The following is an 18094-nucleotide window of genomic DNA, read 5'->3' as shown; positions in this document are numbered from 1 at the left end:
AGGAAAGCAAGTGCCAGTAAGCATTCACCTATCTCCACAGCTTTCTCCAGTCCTTAAACTTTGAAATTTCCAATCTTTTGGAATTCCCTCATTTCCTTCTCCCTACTATTGCAACATAGATCTTGAATTCTTCCCTAAACTGAAGGTCACTATCTCCTCCTTTTAAGATGCTCCTTAAAATTTCCCTCTATCATCCTCTTTCATAATGTGTGGCTCTATGTTTGTGATACTCCTGATGAACAGCCTCGTAGATTTTACTATGTTAAAAGCACCACTTTGATATTGTTTGGTACTTATTCGGAATTTAATACAGAGAAATGTGAGGTGTTGCATTTTGGGAAGTCTAACATGGGCAGGACCTACACTGTGAATAGTAGGGTTCTGGAGAGTGTTGTAGAGCAGAGAGATCTAGGAATGCAGGTCCATGTTTCCTTGAAGGTGGAATTGCAGATAGATAGGGTGGTCAAAAAGGCATTTGGCACATTGGTCTTCATCAGTCAGAGTATTGAGTATAGAAGTTCACAAGTTCACAAGTTATAGGAGTAGAATTTGGCCATTCGGCCCATTGAGTCTACTCCGTCATTCAATCATGGCTGATCTCTGCCTCCTAATCCCATTTTCCTGCCTTCTCCCCATAATCCTTGACACCCGTTCTAATCAAGAATTTGTCTATCTCTGCCTTAAAAACATCCACTGACTTGGCCTCCACAGCCCCCTGTGGCAATGAGTTCCACAGATTAACTACCCTCTGACAAAAGAAGTTCCTCCTCACCTCCTTTCTAAAAGAACAACCTTTAATTCTGAGGCTATGACCTCTAGTCCTAGACTTTCCCACCAGTGGAAACATCCTTTCCACATCCAATCTATGCCATTCATTATTCTGTACGTTGGGAGGTCATATTACAGTTGTATAAGATGTTGGTGATCCGCATTTAGAGTATTATGTTCAGTTCTGGGCACCATGTTATAGGAAAGATGTTGTCAAGCTGGAAAGGGTACAGAGAAGGTTTACGATGATATTGGCAGGACTAGAGGGTCTGAGCTATAGGGAGAGGTTGAGTAGACTGGGACTCTATTCTTTGGAGCACAGGAGGATGAGCGGTGAGCTTATAGGGGTGTATAAAATCACGAGAGGAATAGATCGGGTAGATGCACAGAGTCTCTTGCCCAGAATAGGGGAATCGAGGACAAGAGGACATAGATTTAAGGTGAAAGGGACAAGATAGAATAGGAATCTGAGGGGTACCTTTTTCACACAAAGGGGGGTTGTGAATGGAGCAAGCTGCCAGAGGACGTAGTTGAGGCAGGGACTATCCCAACATTTAAGAAGCAGTTAGACAGGTACATTGATAAGATAGGTTTGGAGGGATACGGGCCTGTGTTACTCTATGACTCTATGAATCTATTGATATGGATGATCTTCACTCTCAGATGAGACCAGCTGACCCAACCCTAAACATTCCATTACCTTCACAGATGCTGCTTGACAAGCTAAATTACTCCAACACTTTGTGTTTTGCTTAAGATTCCAGCATCTGCAATTCTTTGTGTCTGCAGTCAAACAGCTGGTGGGACTCATAACATGAATAATACTCACATGGAGTGAGGAACGATGGGGGCCAGAAAATTGAAGGGCTGGAGGAGAAAACAGGAAATAGGACAGCTGCAAACATTTGAATCTGGGAAGGGACATAGGAATCCACTTATGCCATCAAACACGAGGAAGGGGACTAGCATAGATAGTGAAGAAGGAACTGCAAATTTTGGTTTACAAAAAAAGATACAAAGTACTGGAATAACTCAGTAGGTCAGGCAGCATCCCTGGACAATAGACAATAGACAATAGGTGCAGGAGTAGGCCATTCAGCCCTTCGAGCCAGCACCGCCATTCAATGCGATCATGGCTGATCACTCTCAATCAGTACCCCGTTCCTGCCTTCTCCCCATATCCCCTCACTCCGCTATCCTTAAGAGCTCTATCCAGCTCTCTCTTGAAAGCATCCAACGAACTGGCCTCCACTGCCTTCTGAGGCAGAGAATTCCACAACTTCACCACCCTCTGACTGAAAAAGTTCTTCCTCATCTCCGTTCTAAATGGCCTACCCCTTATTCTTAAACTGTGGCCCCTTGTTCTGGACTCCCCCAACATTGGGAACATGTTATCTGCCTCTAATGTGTCCAATCCCCTAATTATCTTATATGTTTCAATAAGATCCCCCCTCATCCTTCTAAATTCCAGTGTATACAAGCCCAATCGCTCCAGCCTTTCAACATACGACAGTCCCGCCATTCCGGGAATTAACCTAGTGAACCTACGCTGCACGCCCTCCATAGCAAGAATATCCTTCCTCAAATTTGGAGACCAAAACTGCACACAGTACTCCAGGTGCGGTCTCACCAGGGCCCGGTACAACTGTAGAAGGACCTCTTTGCTCCTATACTCAACTCCTCTTGTTACGAAGGCCAACATTCCATTGGCTTTCTTCACTGCCTGCTGTACCTGCATGCTTCCTTTCATTGACTGATGCACTAGGACACCCAGATCTCGTTGAACTCCCCCTCCTCCTAACTTGACACCATTCAGATAATAATCTGCCTTTCTATTCTTACTTCCAAAGTGAATAACCTCACACTTATCTACATTAAACTGCATCTGCCATGTATCCGCCCACTCACACAACCTGTCCAAGTCACCCTGCAGCCTTATTGCATCTTCCTCACAATTCACACTACCCCCCAACTTAGTATCATCTGCAAATTTGCTAATGGTACTTTTAATCCCTTCATCTAAGTCATTAATGTATATCGTAAATAGCTGGGGTCCCAGCACCGAACCTTGCGGTACCCCACTGGTCACTGCCTGCCATTCCGAAAGGGACCCATTTATCCCCACTCTTTGCTTTCTGTCTGTCAACCAATTTTCTATCCATGTCAGTACCCTACCATAGGTCAGAACATAGATAAGTGAGGGTTTGGGTCAGGACCTTTCTTTAGACTCAATACTCAATTCAGCGTCGACACAAAATACTGCAGTAACTCAGCGGGACAGGCAGCATCTCTGGAGAGAAGGAATGGGTGACGTTTTGGGTCGAGACCCTTTTTAGCGGAGATGGTCACAATGTATGTGTTGCACAGGATGGCTTGTTTCTGTGCTCCTTTAGTAGGGTCTCGACCCGAACCGTCACACATTCCTTCTATCCCGTTGAGTGACTCCAGCATTTTGTGTCTATCAATGCCAGGAGTTGGTTTCTACAGTGATGGCTGAGACTGCTGTTCCGCCGCAAGGCAGGAGAGGGCGCAGGGGAGCAGAATCCGCAGCGCAGCGTTCCCCGTTCCCCAGGGAAACTCCCGCGGCTCTGGGTGGCGCCACGGATCACGACGCGTTTACGTCACCGGGCGCGGCGTGCTGACGTCCCGCGGCTTGACGCAGCGGGCCTGGGGAACCGACTTCGGCTCTCGGCGACCCGTAGGCTGGAGAACAGGAGACGGGGCCCGGCCTAAGCCGGGGGAGGATGCCCCGAGAGCGCAGGGGAGCAGAGGGACCAACCGGGTCACGGCCTGAGTCGCTGCCCATCTGGCGGCACAGGGAGCAGCTGGTCCAGGCAGTCAAGGACCACCCGTTCCTCATCGTGAGCGGAGAGACGGGCAGCGGGAAAAGCACTCAGCTCCCGCAGTATCTGCACCGCGCAGGTGAGGCCGTCCCCGACCAGTCCTCTGGGAGCCCCCCCCCCCCGCCATCGCCGCCCTCAGGGCCCCGACCACCCCCCCCCCCGGGAGACCATGCCCGTGGGGTCCCGACCACCCCTCTGCTCCCACACATGCTGAGCTCCTCCAGTGTGTAGGATGGAACTGTTTCCACAGAAGATAGACACAAAATACTGGAGTAACTCAGCGGGACAGCTCCTCCAATGCTTTGATTTGGCTTCAGCTTCCTGCATCTGCCGTGTGGCCACAGACGTCCCAGCCTTAGGCCAATAGAGTACAGCAAGATACCACAAGCAGGGTACTGATGAGATTTCACTTAGGAGTCATATAACAAGCAAAGACATCATTTGGCCCAACTCGTCCACCCCCCACCAAAGAAGCTGCTCCCATTTGCCATCGTTTGGCCCATTTCCCTCTAAACATTTCCAATCCATGTACCTGTTTATGTCTATTATTGTCACATGTACTGAGTTACAGCAAAAAGCTTTGTTTTGCATGCTATTCAGTCAAATCATATAATACTATATCTAAATACACATATCAAACTCAATAGGTAGAGGGAAGAGAGCAATGTAGACTGCCGAATATAATCTGCATAGGGCATTGTTCCAGAGACAGAGTCCAATGTTGACAGTGGTGTGGAGGTGAATGGCACTTTACTTCAATTTATGGATTTTTAAAAAGCTGTTATTATACCTACCTTAACTACCTATTGTGGCAGATCATTCCATATCAGCACCACCCTCAATGGGAAATTGCTGCTCAGGTTCCTGTTAAATCTTGCCCCTCTCACCCTAAACCTGTCCTCCTGGTTCTTGATGTTTCCTACCCACGATAAAAGACTGCATTTATCGTATCTATTTCCTTCATGATTTTATACATCTCTCTGAGAAGTTGTGCTTGTTGAAGGTCATTAGGGCTTGAGACCAATCTAGGATCCTATATCCCAATGTTAGGGGAGTACTTACGATGAGCTTGCCAAGAAAAAGTGAGCAGCTTTGTTGTAAGGCAAGATGATAGATTGGTAGTTACTGATATTAGAAAAGAAATTAGGTATTTCTTTTCTGGTGCAAAAATACAAAAGGATAAGTGATCCAAACACTGTGCAATAAATCATAGAAAATAGGTGCAGGAGTAGGCCATTTGGCCCTTCGATTCAGCACAGCCATTCAATATGATCATGGCTGATCATCCAAAATCAGTTCCCTGTTTCTGCTTTTTCCCCATATCGCTTGACTATGGATAGTATTAGATCCAAAGTAGAAGAAGCAACCATGAGGGTTGGGATCAGTAAAAATAGACCATCAGCAAATTGCAAGGAAAGCAAATGCAGACTGTAAACATTTGTTCAAATATTTATTTGAAAAAAAAGTCAAGACAGATTAATTAGATTAAAAATGGGGCAATAAAGAAATTAAAGAGTAATTAAATAAATACTTTTAATGAAAGTCTTACTTTTAATAACGCCTTAATGAAAGAAGACAAAAATAACTTCCTAGAAATGCTTGGGGACTAACAGTCTGAATACTCGGGATCATCCAGGATACTGAGAGCTGATCGCATCCAAGGAGTATGCAGAATGTGCAGGAATCCCCTGTGGCCATTCCAATCCATAGCATGTATTAGTGCATGTATTAATCCATAGCATGTATTACCTCAATTAGTGCTTTAGATACATTCCTACAAAAAAGGAGTGCTAAATGAACGCTTTCTACGTGGCCATTTTCACATGGCATAAATGGAGATGCGATCCTGATAAGTTATTTTTAACTTCCATTCATGACCCCAGTATAAAAAGAGATATAAAACCAATGGATTTCCCAACTAGATCTTTGATTTCCCCTGTGTAAATCCAACAACCCTCTCCAGCGATGTAACTGACCCACTGAGTTACTCCAGCACCTTATATTCTACACAAGAATCACCCAATCCTAACTGGAGAACTCCTAAACCATAACCCACCTATGCCCAGCAATAGGTAGACACAAAATGCTGGAGTAACTCAGTGGGACAGGCAGCAGCTCTAGACAGAAGGGATGAGTGACATTTCGGGTTGAGACCCTTCTTCGGACTCTATGCCCATTAAATATATGCCCAGCAATATATCTAACCGGGCGAACAGCAAAATATTAACCCACTGAAGCATGAACCGATACCCTCCTGAACCTTAATGGGTAAATGAGCTGCTTGTACCTGGCAGTAGGTGCCTGGAGACCCCAAGGAGCTGGGAAATGTTGTTCCTTGCACTCCTGTGTGTGCAAATCGTCCAGGAAAGTCACCCGTACTTACCCGGTAGAATACTCCGCCAGCTTCAGGAGCGGGCAAATCCAGCCCCTTGCACGGGGAAAATCACCTGCCCTCACCCAGCTGAAGGAGCCTGCCATCCCACAGCCACAGTCGCCACGGCCCCTGATACACAGCGGCTCCGTCTGACAACTGTGTCTCTGTCGCGGCAGCACATTGAAAAGCACCTCCCTGCTACCTGTTACATGCTCGACATTCATTTAAGCCAAGGCGTGAGTGGAGAAATAAGATTCCAATTTGAAAGAGTTCTATAACAAAGCAGCGTTATGCAGGGCAGCATTAAGCGAGGTATACCTGTACACCATTACACGATCTTGGATAATGTTGAGCAGAAAACTATTCAGCAGAAAGCTGCAGAGGTAGTTAGGTCTGAGACATATCGGGCAAGGGTGAAGTCAATAGTATTCAATAGATTATGGAACAATTTCTATAGATTAGAGAGAAAACAATCCAAATTTATCTGACGTTAGCGGGAGCCCTCTAATTCAGGCAGTATTCTGGGAAATCTCTACATCCTCCAAAGCCTCCACATCCTTCCTGTAATGGGGGGAGACAAGAACTGCACAGAGCACTCCAAATGCGGCCTAACCACAGCCTCTTAGAGTTGCATCATGACTTCCTGACTCTTATACTCAATGCCTCTAACAATGAAGGCAAGCGTATTAAACGTCTGCTTTACTGCCCTATCTACTCATGCTACCACCTTCAGTGAGCAATGAACCTGCCACCTTCAGTGAGCGATTAACTTGGACTCCAAGATCCCTTTGCACATCAGTACTGTTAAGGGTCTTGCCACCAGCAGTATACTCTCTCCATACATTTAATGTCTCAAGATCCAACACCTTACACTTGCTTGGAATCTGCCGTTTCTCCACCCATTTCTGCAGCTGATCTATATTCTGTATCTTCTGACAGCCTTCCTCGCTGTCTGCAACTCCTCCAATTTTAGTGTTGTCAGCAAACTTACCAACCCAAGATGGGCACAAAAAGCTGGAGTAATTCAGTGGGTCAGACAGCATCTTTGGAGATAAGGAATAGGTGACGTTTCTGGTCGAGACCCAGCTTTTTGTGTCTATCTTCAGTTTAAACCAGCATATCATATCATATCATATCATATATATACAGCCGGAAACAGGCCTTTTCGGCCTTCCAAGTCCGTGCCGCCCAGTGATCCCCGCACATTAACACTATCCTACACCCACTAGGGACAATTTTTACATTTACCCAGCCAATTAACCTACATACCTGTACGTCTTTGGACGTTCCTTCCTACACACTTACCAACCCATCTACATTTAGGCTCAAGTTATTTATATATATTGGGGTTAAATGTTTGTTGGACTGGGGAGAGGTCAAGAGCGGGCTTTAAGTTTCCCTTTCCTCTTGCAGGACTAGGACGCTGTGGGGTGATTGGGGTGACGCAGCCCCGGCGAGTGGCTGCCATTTCGGTGGCCCTGAGAGTGGCCGAGGAGATGGGCTGTAACCCAGGGCGGACAGTGGGTTACCAGGTGCGCTTCGACGACTGCACCTCTGAGGTGAGAGGTCACCAGTCGGTCATGGTGTCAGTGGTTCAACGTGAAGGATGTTTACATTGGAGGCCCGATGCAGTCAGTCACAAGGTGGCTGAAATTGGACCTGGGTTGAAGACTGTGCAGCCCTGGCCTTGAAAGCTGATTGATTATTTATAACGCTTGCTTTGTCTATCTTGATGTGCAAGTCTGCCTGCCTGCCTGTGACATTTTGACTATGTTTTTCTCCGTGTCATTTTGGCTGCATCTCTCCGACTCTGCCCACTTACCGGAGCAGACAAAATGTGATGCAGAGAGATAGTTTCCAGTAGCAGGAGAGTCTAGGACCAGAGCACACGGTTTCAGAATAAAAGGACGTATCTTTAGAATGCAGATGAGGAGGTGGAATTTCTTTAGCCAGAGGGTGGAATCTGTGGAATTCATTGCCACAGATGGCAGTGGAGGCCAAGTCATCGACTATCTTTAAAGTTCAGATTGATACGTTCTTGATTCGTAAGGGTGTCGTAGGTTATGGGGAGATGGCAGGAGAATGGGGTTGAGAGAGAAAAATAAACCAACCATGATCAAATGGCAGAGCAGACTCGATGGGCTGAATGGCATAATTATGCAACTGACTCATATAAACTTCTGAATTTATCTACCCTAAATATTATTACTTAAGGTTAAAAAATCTGAAGTAAACATGTTTTTCTTTCTCCCCCCACTCGTGATGCCACAAAATTGATATTTAACTCCTGGAGAATCAAGGGGCTAAATGAAGAAGGGTCCCGACCTGAAACATTGCATATCATGTCCTCCGCAGATGCTGCCTGACCCACTGAGTTACTCCAACCCTTTTATGGGACTAAATGTTTTCCCTAGTCCTTATGAAATAAGTCACAACAGATATCCTTGCCAAATTAGATAAGCCTGTGAAGGGAAAACAAAGAGAAGGATAAACACAAAATGTTGGAGTAACTCAGCGGGACAGGCAGAGTCTCGGGATAGAAGGAATGGGTGACTTTTCGGGTCGAGACCCTTCTTCAGACAAGGATATCTTGGTGGAGTGGGAGCAGATTTCATGGAATATGCATCAGGTGGCTTGAAAGGACTCCTGAGCCATAAATTTAATATAACAATGGTTCCATTTTCCTCAGGACACTACAATAAAGTACATGACAGATGGCTGCTTGCTGCGAGAAATTCTGCATGACCCAGGTCTCAATCGGTACAGCGTTGTTGTTCTGGATGAGGCCCATGAGAGAAGCCTCAGCACTGTTAAGTAATACTTTGGCATTCTTGTGAATTCTGACTGACCTTGTTAATGCTATTTCTCTGCTCAATTTCCTGTTTATTTATCTGGAAATGGGCCCTTTGGCCTACTGAGTCCACACCAACCATCGATCACCCATTTACACTAATTTTATGTTATCCTACTTTCTTATCCACTTGCTATACCAAAACAAATCTGGAGGAAACACACTGTCACAGAGAGAATGTGCAAATTGCAGACAGACACCACCCGAGATCAGGATCAAACCCAGGTCTCTGGCTGTATGAGGTTGCAGCTCTACCAGCTGTGCCACAATGCCATCCTCTAGAATAAAACTGCACAGCAGAAAGCCATTTGGCTCATCGTACCTGTGCTGGCGTCTCTGGGACAGCTATCAAATTAGACAGTTGCTTGCCCTGCCGAACAACTTTACACCTTGAGTTTTTAGCCAACACTCTCTTAAAGCCGCCACAGAGTATGGTTCCAGACTATACATTTCAAATCTCAGTAGCTTGTTTTTAAAAAATGACCTCTCATCTCTATCTTTTGCTAAGTAACAGGAGTCCCAGATTAAGACTGGTATAAAGCCCCTCTAATTTCCCTCTGACACCCCTCAGAAGCAGTGGCAACTCATAAATTTGGGTTGTTTTGTTTAATTGACCCTCCTACCATGAGAAACAGTCGCCCCTAATGAATATCATTCGTGCTTCTTTATCTGCACAATTCTTCCCATTACATCTTTTCAAAGACACCTTACCATTGAAGTCAATATCAGTAAGGCATCCTTCATGAGTGGGAAACTGTTCCTCCCAGGTCATCAACTCCAGTTTTGGATCACAAGCAGTGATACAAACTTCCTCTCTGTATGGAAGCTACAGCCATAGAGTCATACAGCACGGAAACATGCCTTTCAGCCCAACTTGTCCATGCCAACTAAGATGTCCCATCTACGCTAGTCCCACCTGCTCACATCTGGCCCATATTTATCTAAAACTTTACTTTCCATGTGTCCAAATGTCTTTTAAATGTAGTTTTAAATGTTGTGTAAATGTCGGTACTGACCAAGTTGTCATTCTGGACTGGTCCCATTTGACTGCATTTGGGACATGGATAGATGTCCTATCCATACATCTGTCCAAATGTGTCTGCCAGGGTTTTGTGTGGTTCTCCCTCTAATGAAGTCCCTTCTCCCCACAGGATATTCTCTTCGGCTTGCTCAAATCCCTGCCGGCACAGAGCACGACGCCACCTGTGCGCGAGGTTCCCTTGAAGGTGGTGGTGATGTCAGCCACGCTGGAGACAGAGAAACTCTCAGAATTCCTCCATGGCTGCCCCGTCTTCCACGTGTCGGGCAGGACTTATCCAGTCAAGGAACTATTCTGCGACCTGATTGGACCGAAGGATAAACTTGGCATGGGATTAGTTAAAGAGGTGTTGTTAATTACCCTCCCTGATGCACAGCAAAGCCCCATTAAACTGCAGGTTCCCAATTTGAGCAGGGCTGTTGTGTCAGAGAAGGGCGAGCCATGATTGAGCATGTAGCACTCTTGTGTCTATTCATTCCACAGCTTGAGTAGCTGACCCAGACTAGTATTCTAGTGGGAGATCAAAGGAGAGGTACTTTCTAAATCAATCTGAGCGTTATGGTTGCATTAAAAAAAGTCTCATGCCAACCCTTGGAAGATGATTGAAAATTCTTCTATCCCTCCAACTCTAGTTGATCCTCCACTACCAATGCTGCATCTTTGTTGTTTGCGATCTATGGCAAATTGCAACCTCTGGAATTCTCCTCAATCTACTAACCTTTTTCGGCTCAGGTGATTCTTAAAATAAACCTCTGATCAGCCTTACAATTACTGGCCCTAATGTCTCCTTTGGGTTGGTATAAATTATGTGTCTGACTATGTCTCAACAAATCTCCGTGGAATGAGAATAACCCTGTGGGGGCGTGGGGGAAACAAGTCCTTTTTATTGCTGACATTTGTCCTCTGAGAAGCCGACCATTTACGTCAGTAAGTGGTTGTCTTCATTGCTCGACTTTATTGTAGGGAGTGGCCACCTACTGCTGAACATTTGGTAAATACAAGATCATTCTTTCCGATCTGCACTGGCTTGTTTGAGGTAATATCTTATTCCTCTCTCCCAGGTTGTTAGTGTCACTTTGGACGTACACATGAATGAGTCAGAGGGAGACATCCTGGTGTTTTTGACCGGTAAGGGGCTGGCACTGCTGATTAAGGGGCTGGCACTGCTGTTCTTTCCCACATATTGAAGGCAAAGTGGACAGAATGTTTAGTTGCCAGTTTTTAATGCCATTTTATGTTAAGTAGCCCCATACTGCAAATTCATGTATATTTGTTCTGGTCACCTCTGAACACTTTGATGCTGAGTTGCGTGTATCATGACAGAATTTTTAGCAGGTTCAAGGTTGAAGAGACCTGGGCAATATTAATTCTTTAACTAAAGTCACTTATTAATATATGACATAGATATGGTGGACAGAACCTTTTTTGGGCAGAAATGTTCAACACGAGAGGGCATAGCTATGAGGTGAGAGGGGGAAAGTTTAATGGAGATGTGTGGGACATTTTTTTTATATAGAGTAGTGGGAGCCTGGAAAGGGGTGGTGGTGAAGTTAACGATAGTGGCATTTAAGAGGCTTTTAGATAGGAACGAACATTGCTGTACTGTTCAATGTTCTACATCTGATTATGGAATCTTGCTCTCTGCACACGTTTTCTTCCACTGGAAAACTACAATGCTTCAAAATTTCTTCATTTTGGCTGTAAAGTGACTTGAGGCATCAACTGGCTCCTAAACTGGATTCTAAACTATTTGGGTCTTGCACTCCGAGACGCATTGAGTCGCGGCAATATTGGAAATTAGTATAGGATGTGATATTTATCCCAAGCTGCAAAATTTTAATTTGTTCTGATGCTTGTTTTAATTTCATTTTTTCTTGTTCTAATTTAATTATTCAAAGTGTTATCCAATTTTTATTTATTTATTTTTCACATCTGTAAAATCTTATGGCTGCGAGAGCAACATTTTAGGATGCCTTTTTGAAATCTGAAAACATATAAGTGATTTTATAAAACACAGAACAGTAGTACTACACAGGCACAGGCCCTTAGGCCCACACTCTCCGTGCCAAGTTAAACTATCTGCTTTGCCTCCAAAAGTCCCTTACATGCCACTATTGTGGGAGTGTTGCTGTTGCCATCTTTTAGATACAATGTCAAATTATGGTCCTGTTAAAAACATAATTTGCAAATTTGCAGATGATACTAAGTTGGGGGGTAGTGTGAATTGTGTGAATTGTGAGGAAGATGCAATAAGGCTGCAGGGTGACTTGGACAGGTTGTGTGAGTGGGCGGATACATGGCAGATGCAGTTTAATGTAGATAAGTGTGAGGTTATTCACTTTGGAAGTAAGAATAGAAAGGCAGATTATTATCCGAATGGTGTCAAGTTAGGAGGAGGGGGAGTTCAACGAGATCTGGGTGTCCTAGTGCATCAGTCAATGAAAGGAAGCATGCAGGTACAGCAGGCAGTGAAGAAAGCCAATGGAATGTTGGCCTTCGTAACAAGAGGAGTTGAGTATAGGAGCAAAGAGGTCCTTCTACAGTTGTACCGGGCCCTGGTGAGACCGCACCTGGAGTACTGTGTGCAGTTTTGGTCTCCAAATTTGAGGAAGGATATTCTTGCTATGGAGGGCGTGCAGCGTAGGTTCACTAGGTTAATTCCCGGAATGGCGGGACTGTCGTATGTTGAAAGGCTGGAGCGATTGGGCTTGTATACACTGGAATTTAGAAGGATGAGGGGGGATCTTATTGAAACATATAAGATAATTAGGGGATTGGACACATTAGAGGCAGATAACATGTTCCCAATGTTGGGGGAGTCCAGAACAAGGGGCCACAGTTTAAGAATAAGGGGTAGGCCATTTAGAACGGAGATGAGGAAGAACTTTTTCAGTCAGAGGGTGGTGAAGGTGTGGAATTCTCTGCCTCAGAAGGCAGTGGAGGCCAGTTCGTTGGATGCTTTCAAGAGAGAGCTGGATAGAGCTCTTAAGGATAGCGGAGTGAGGGGGTATGGGGAGAAGGCAGGAACGGGGTACTGATTGAGAGTGATCAGCCATGATCGCATTGAATGGCGGTGCTGGCTCGATGGGCTGAATGGCCTACTCCTGCACCTATTGTCTATTGTCTATTGTCTATAACTAGTACAGTATAACTGTATAACTTTTGGGGATCTGCAAACATCTGGTAAGGCTATTATTTACATAACCTTACCAGTTTACATAATTATTACTTCACCACCACTTCCGGCAGCACATTCCAGGCACCTGCCACTCTCTGTGTCAAACAGAACATGCCCTGCACATCCCCTTTACATTTTTTTTCTCTTCACTGCAAAACTATGCCCTCTGGTCTTTAACGTTTCCATTCTGAGAAAAAGGTTCTTACCCTATCCTGTCAATGCCTCTCATAATTTTATATACTTCTATCATATCATATCATATATATACAATAGCCTTACCAGACGTTTGCAGATACCAAAAAGTTATACAGTTATACTGTACTAGTAATGTTTTTAACATAACTTGTACATCATAACATTCAGTGCTCAACTTCTTGGATTAGAGATGTTTAGTGAAAACATTATGTCTTTCTGTGACAAATTGTGATGAGGAAAAGCTCTTCCCTTTAGGAAGCCTGTCAACTACTAAAGGCCACAAATGTAAAACCATTTCTAAAAGATCAAAAGGGATGAGAAATGTCCTCAATTAAGAGCAGGGAATTTGAACTTTCGACCTGGAAAAATGCGGTTGATTCCATTCATAAAGTTGTTGGGTGGTTGCTGGAGGAAGAATAGTTTGCAGGATAATAGAAAGTGCAGACAGTGAGATTGTGCATCACTGCCACAGGCCCAATGGGCCGAATGACCTCCTATACTCTGGCCTGATGAGTCCACGTGCTTGCAATGAGGCTAATGTGGTGTTTTGTTTGTACAGGGCAGTCTGAGATTGAGCGGGCGTGTGACTTGCTTTTCCAGAAAGGAGAATCCATTGATTATCAATATGATGTGAGAGATGAATCGGTTGAAGGATTGCTCATCCTGCCCCTCTATGGCTCTATGTCAACAGGTAACATTGGGTGCAAAAAAACACACTCCAGCATCTGTGCAGATGGGTTGTGTTAGATGGAGCTTTGCTCTGAAAATAACCATTTTGTTCGCTGACTGATCATTGCTTGATGATTCAAAAGAAAAATATAACATTTCCCATTTCTGCACAGACAGCCTCTTTCAGGCCAATGATTAAACTAATGGTACTTTTTTCCAACTGTAAGAGCGCCCTTTTAATTAATATGCATTGTTCTCTTATCTTAGTCCTTGCAGTGTTTTCTTTCCTTCAGATCAGCAAAGAAAGGTTTTCCTTCCTGCACCACCTCACATCAGGAAATGCATTGTTGCTACTAATATAGCAGCCACTTCTTTGACTATTGACAGAATAAGGTAAGAAAGTGCAAGCTAGGAGTTATTGCCAGTCCCTAATCAGGCTCTTATCTTGAGCTCTCTCCCAAGGGACTGATTTGTGGTGCCCAGCCACCATGTGATTTTTTCTTTTAGTCACAGGGAAACGGCATACGTCCAGACCGAGCATTGACGCGTATTTGGCCCCAGTAGGAACTCTCTGCCATGACTTGTCCTATTATCAACACAGTTCCCAAGTGATAAGGAGCAGGGTCTCTGGCAACGGCCTCTCTAGGTGCCACCTTCATTTGCGGAGTGGCATCTTTCCTACTGAACCTTTTGCAGAAAATGGTTGTATAATTTATCGGAACTCTAATCATAAGTTTGACAAGGGTTTGATTTGCTAAGTATTGCTAGGGCAGCCATCAGTAGGGAGAGTATCTTTGCACATAGTCCACCTGGACACACTGTGTCAGACACCTCAGTGCAACACTGAGAAATGCCAGAGGTGCCATTTTATATTTGAAAAATGTTACCACGTCCCTGTCTACCAACTCTTGGTCTTGGTTTATTATTTTCACATCCACCGAAATACTGTGAACATTTTCCAAAATCAGTACTCCGTTCCTGCTTTCTCCCCATATCCCCTGATTCCGTTACCCCTAAGAGCTAAATCTAACTCTCTTGAAAACATCAAGTGAATTGGGCTCCACTGCCTTCTGTGGCAGAGATTCCACAGATTCACAACTCTCTGGATGAAAAAGTTTTTTTAAATGGTGACCCCTGGTTCTGACCTCCCCCAACATCGGGAACGTTTTTCCTGCATCTACCCGTAAGAATTTTATATGTTTCTATAAGATCTCCTCTCGTCCTTCTAAATTCCAGTGAATATAAGCCCAGTCGATCCATTCTTTCATCATCTTGTCAGTCCTGCCATCCTGGTGAACCTATGCTGCACTCCTTCAATAGCAAGAATGTCCTTCCTCAAATTAGGAGACCAAAACTGCACACATTACTTGAGGTGTGGTCTCACCAGGGCCCTGTACAAATGCAGTTGGACCTCCTTGTTCCTATACTCAATTCCTCTCGCTATGAAGGTCAACATGCCATTTGCTTCTTTTACTGCCTGCTGTACCTGCATGCTTACTTTCAGTGACTGAGATACAAGGACACCCAGGTCTCCTTGCACCTCCACTTTTCCTAATCTGACATCATTTAGATAAGGTTTCTTGGCATTGTGAGAAAATTGTCCTCATAATCCTGACCAATAGTTATCGTTCAATCAACATAATTTTAAGTGATTATTTAGTTATTATTTATTATATTAGTTATTTTTTTAATCCTATCTGTGGAAGCTGCTTGTGAGCAAATTTGTGAGCATGTTTCGAAGGTACTTCATTGACAGCAAGCACTCAGAGGAAGCCAAGAGTTGTGGACAGTGAGATAAAAGAGCATGTTCTCTCTGTTGGAAATACACCTCAGGTGGAAACCCCCCAGAATTTCACTTCCGATTGTACAGCTGGGAGCAGAGCAAAAATCAGGAAATGAAAGTTTTAATGCTCACACATATGCAAAATATTTGGCAGAATTGGATAACTGTTTATTGCAAGTTGTGTATCATCAGGCGATGTGTGTTGTACTTTTTGACTGCTGGCTGCTTCTGCAGGATGCTGATGATTGCTTCCCATGCCTCTTTCATCACAGGTATGTTGTAGATTGTGGCTTCGTGAAGCAGATGAATCACAATCCACATGTTGGACTCGATGTACTGGAGGTTGTTCCCATTTCAAAGTGAGTTTAAAAAACAATATTGGTTCTCAATAAACCCACCAGTTGCAGACTCAGTATTCCAGTCAGATCCCAGGAATCTGATCATAGGGCATCCCAAGCCTTCACCCAATTCCTGTTGGAAAGTGTCAAGACCAAATCCCTTCTGTGCATTCTTATTGAATCCTAAACTGAACCGTTATTGATCAACCCACTTCCCATTCATCCTGTTGGAATATTTATGTAATGGATCAAACCCTGTGTGTATTCACTGTACATGAAACACGTGGAATTTAAAGATAGATGTTTTGGGTCACAATTCTTCTTCAAACTTGAGAAGCGTCCTAACCCGAAATATCGCCATTTCATTCCCTCCACAGATGCTGCCTGACCTACTGAGTTCAGGTTTAAGTGTATTATTGTCATGTGCACCGAGGTACAATGAAAACCTTTTTTTTGCATGCTATCAAATCAAATCGGATAATGCTATACATGAATCCAATAAAGTCAAACTCAAGTACAATAGATAGAGCAAAAGGGGAAGATGCAGAGTACAGAATATGGTTCTCAGTATTGTAGTGCCTCAGATCCATACACAAAGTCCAATGTCCGCAATGGGGTAGAGGTGAATCACACGGTACCCTAACTTATGTAAGGACTATTCAGAAGCCTGATAATGGGAAGAAGTTCCTCCATCACTTTGTGTTTTACTCAAGATTCCAGCATCTACAGTTTTTTGTGTCTGGAAAATTTAAAAATACTGTCTCATCTTCAGCACAGTTGAAGTTTTTGTCTTGAGGCACAAAGGTTTTATTCCAGTTCAAGGCAAACCACCTTCTGTTGTCTCCTGCAGAAGTGAAGCCACGCAGCGAACTGGAAGAGCTGGACGAACGTCTGCTGGAAAATGCTACAGGATCTACAGCAAAGAATTCTGGGAGAGGTGCATGCCAGATCACATGGTCCCGGAGATCCAGAGAGCTAGTCTCACGTCGGTCATCCTCACCCTGAAGTGCCTTGGTGTGAACAACGTGATTGGGTAACATGGTCCAGACACAATCTCTGCTCTTTAACTACCTTCCACAAAGATAAGGGATATTATCTTGCACCTAGATTGCTAGGCATGGGTGAATACTTGTGTACCAATATTCCATTAACAATGTACCATACAGCCTTTAGCATTTTTAGCCTGCAGTAACAAAATAAATACCTTTATTATTGAAAATCCCGCGGGAACAATGGCTTTGTTATTGCGAGTCTGCTACTCTGCAGCACCTAATCCCCTTTTCCCCATTGGCGCAATTGTTTTTATAATGCGATTTTCTGTAACACATGGTTTCTTCGGAATGCAACTATGGCACTATAGCTGAAGTACCTGTACCCTTCCACACTTTGAAGCACAATCATTCTTCTGGTAAAGCTGTTCTCATGCTGCTTTTAGGATAGAGTTCCCAGGATATAAACTCAACAATGACAAAGGAATGATGCATTTGCAAGTCAGGATGGTTTTCAACTTGGGGGAAACATGCAGGATATGCTATTGCCTTGCAACTGTTACTCTTTGTAATGGTAGAGGTCATGCGCTTGGGACAGTGAATGCTTTTCATTCACTGCAATTTTCTAATGTGCCAGCATCATTTTTGATTAATTGAAAGGTACAGCTTAAAAACATGTCCATTGGCCCACCATGTCCACGTCGACCATCGATCACCCATTCACACTAGTTCGATGTTGTCCAACTTTCAGGCAAACTCCACGTAAACAGAACCGAAGGTCAGGATCGAACCCAGTCTGTGTCATGGTGCGGTAGCGGCTCTACTAGCTGCACCACTGTGCCGCACTTATTACATTGCCAGGACACAAACTCACATTATTTTTTGAGCTTCTTTTACATCACAGCATTGGTAGAAAGTGAGTTCCCTTCTCTTCAAAGAAAACAGCAAAGTTTCAGTGCTGCCAAAAACTGCTTTTCCTTTGCTTTGTGAGCACTTCCCACCCATGGCTTTGCCTTTTGGGCAGGTTACGGTGTAGTGTAGTGAGCTTGTGAGCTGTCTTCTGCTTC

At 44.2% G+C, this 18094-nt stretch overlaps 1 protein-coding gene across 4 annotated transcripts in view; it reads left to right on the top strand.

Moving 5' to 3' along the window:
* Window positions 1-3421: 3421 nt before the first annotated feature.
* dhx40 (DEAH (Asp-Glu-Ala-His) box polypeptide 40) overlaps window positions 3422-18094 on the top strand; it is a 34025-nt gene continuing 19352 nt past the window's right edge. For 3 of the 4 annotated variants that reach the window (XM_078422274.1, XM_078422275.1, XM_078422273.1), the window contains exons 1-9: window positions 3422-3690; window positions 7399-7544; window positions 8675-8794; window positions 9988-10221; window positions 10937-11003; window positions 13808-13939; window positions 14211-14310; window positions 15973-16059; window positions 16889-17071. In XM_078422274.1, the coding sequence (XP_078278400.1) occupies window positions 3513-3690; window positions 7399-7544; window positions 8675-8794; window positions 9988-10221; window positions 10937-11003; window positions 13808-13939; window positions 14211-14310; window positions 15973-16059; window positions 16889-17071 (1247 nt within the window). In that variant the 5' untranslated portion in view covers window positions 3422-3512. The remainder of the gene's footprint in view (window positions 3691-7398; window positions 7545-8674; window positions 8795-9987; window positions 10222-10936; window positions 11004-13807; window positions 13940-14210; window positions 14311-15972; window positions 16060-16888; window positions 17072-18094) is intronic. The other variant, XM_078422276.1, reaches the window with a different exon arrangement.

Source organism: Rhinoraja longicauda, chromosome 26 (assembly GCF_053455715.1).
Source record: "Rhinoraja longicauda isolate Sanriku21f chromosome 26, sRhiLon1.1, whole genome shotgun sequence".
In the NCBI taxonomy this organism is placed as follows: Eukaryota; Metazoa; Chordata; class Chondrichthyes; order Rajiformes; family Arhynchobatidae; genus Rhinoraja; species Rhinoraja longicauda.
This window is presented reverse-complemented; position numbering and strand designations above follow the sequence as displayed.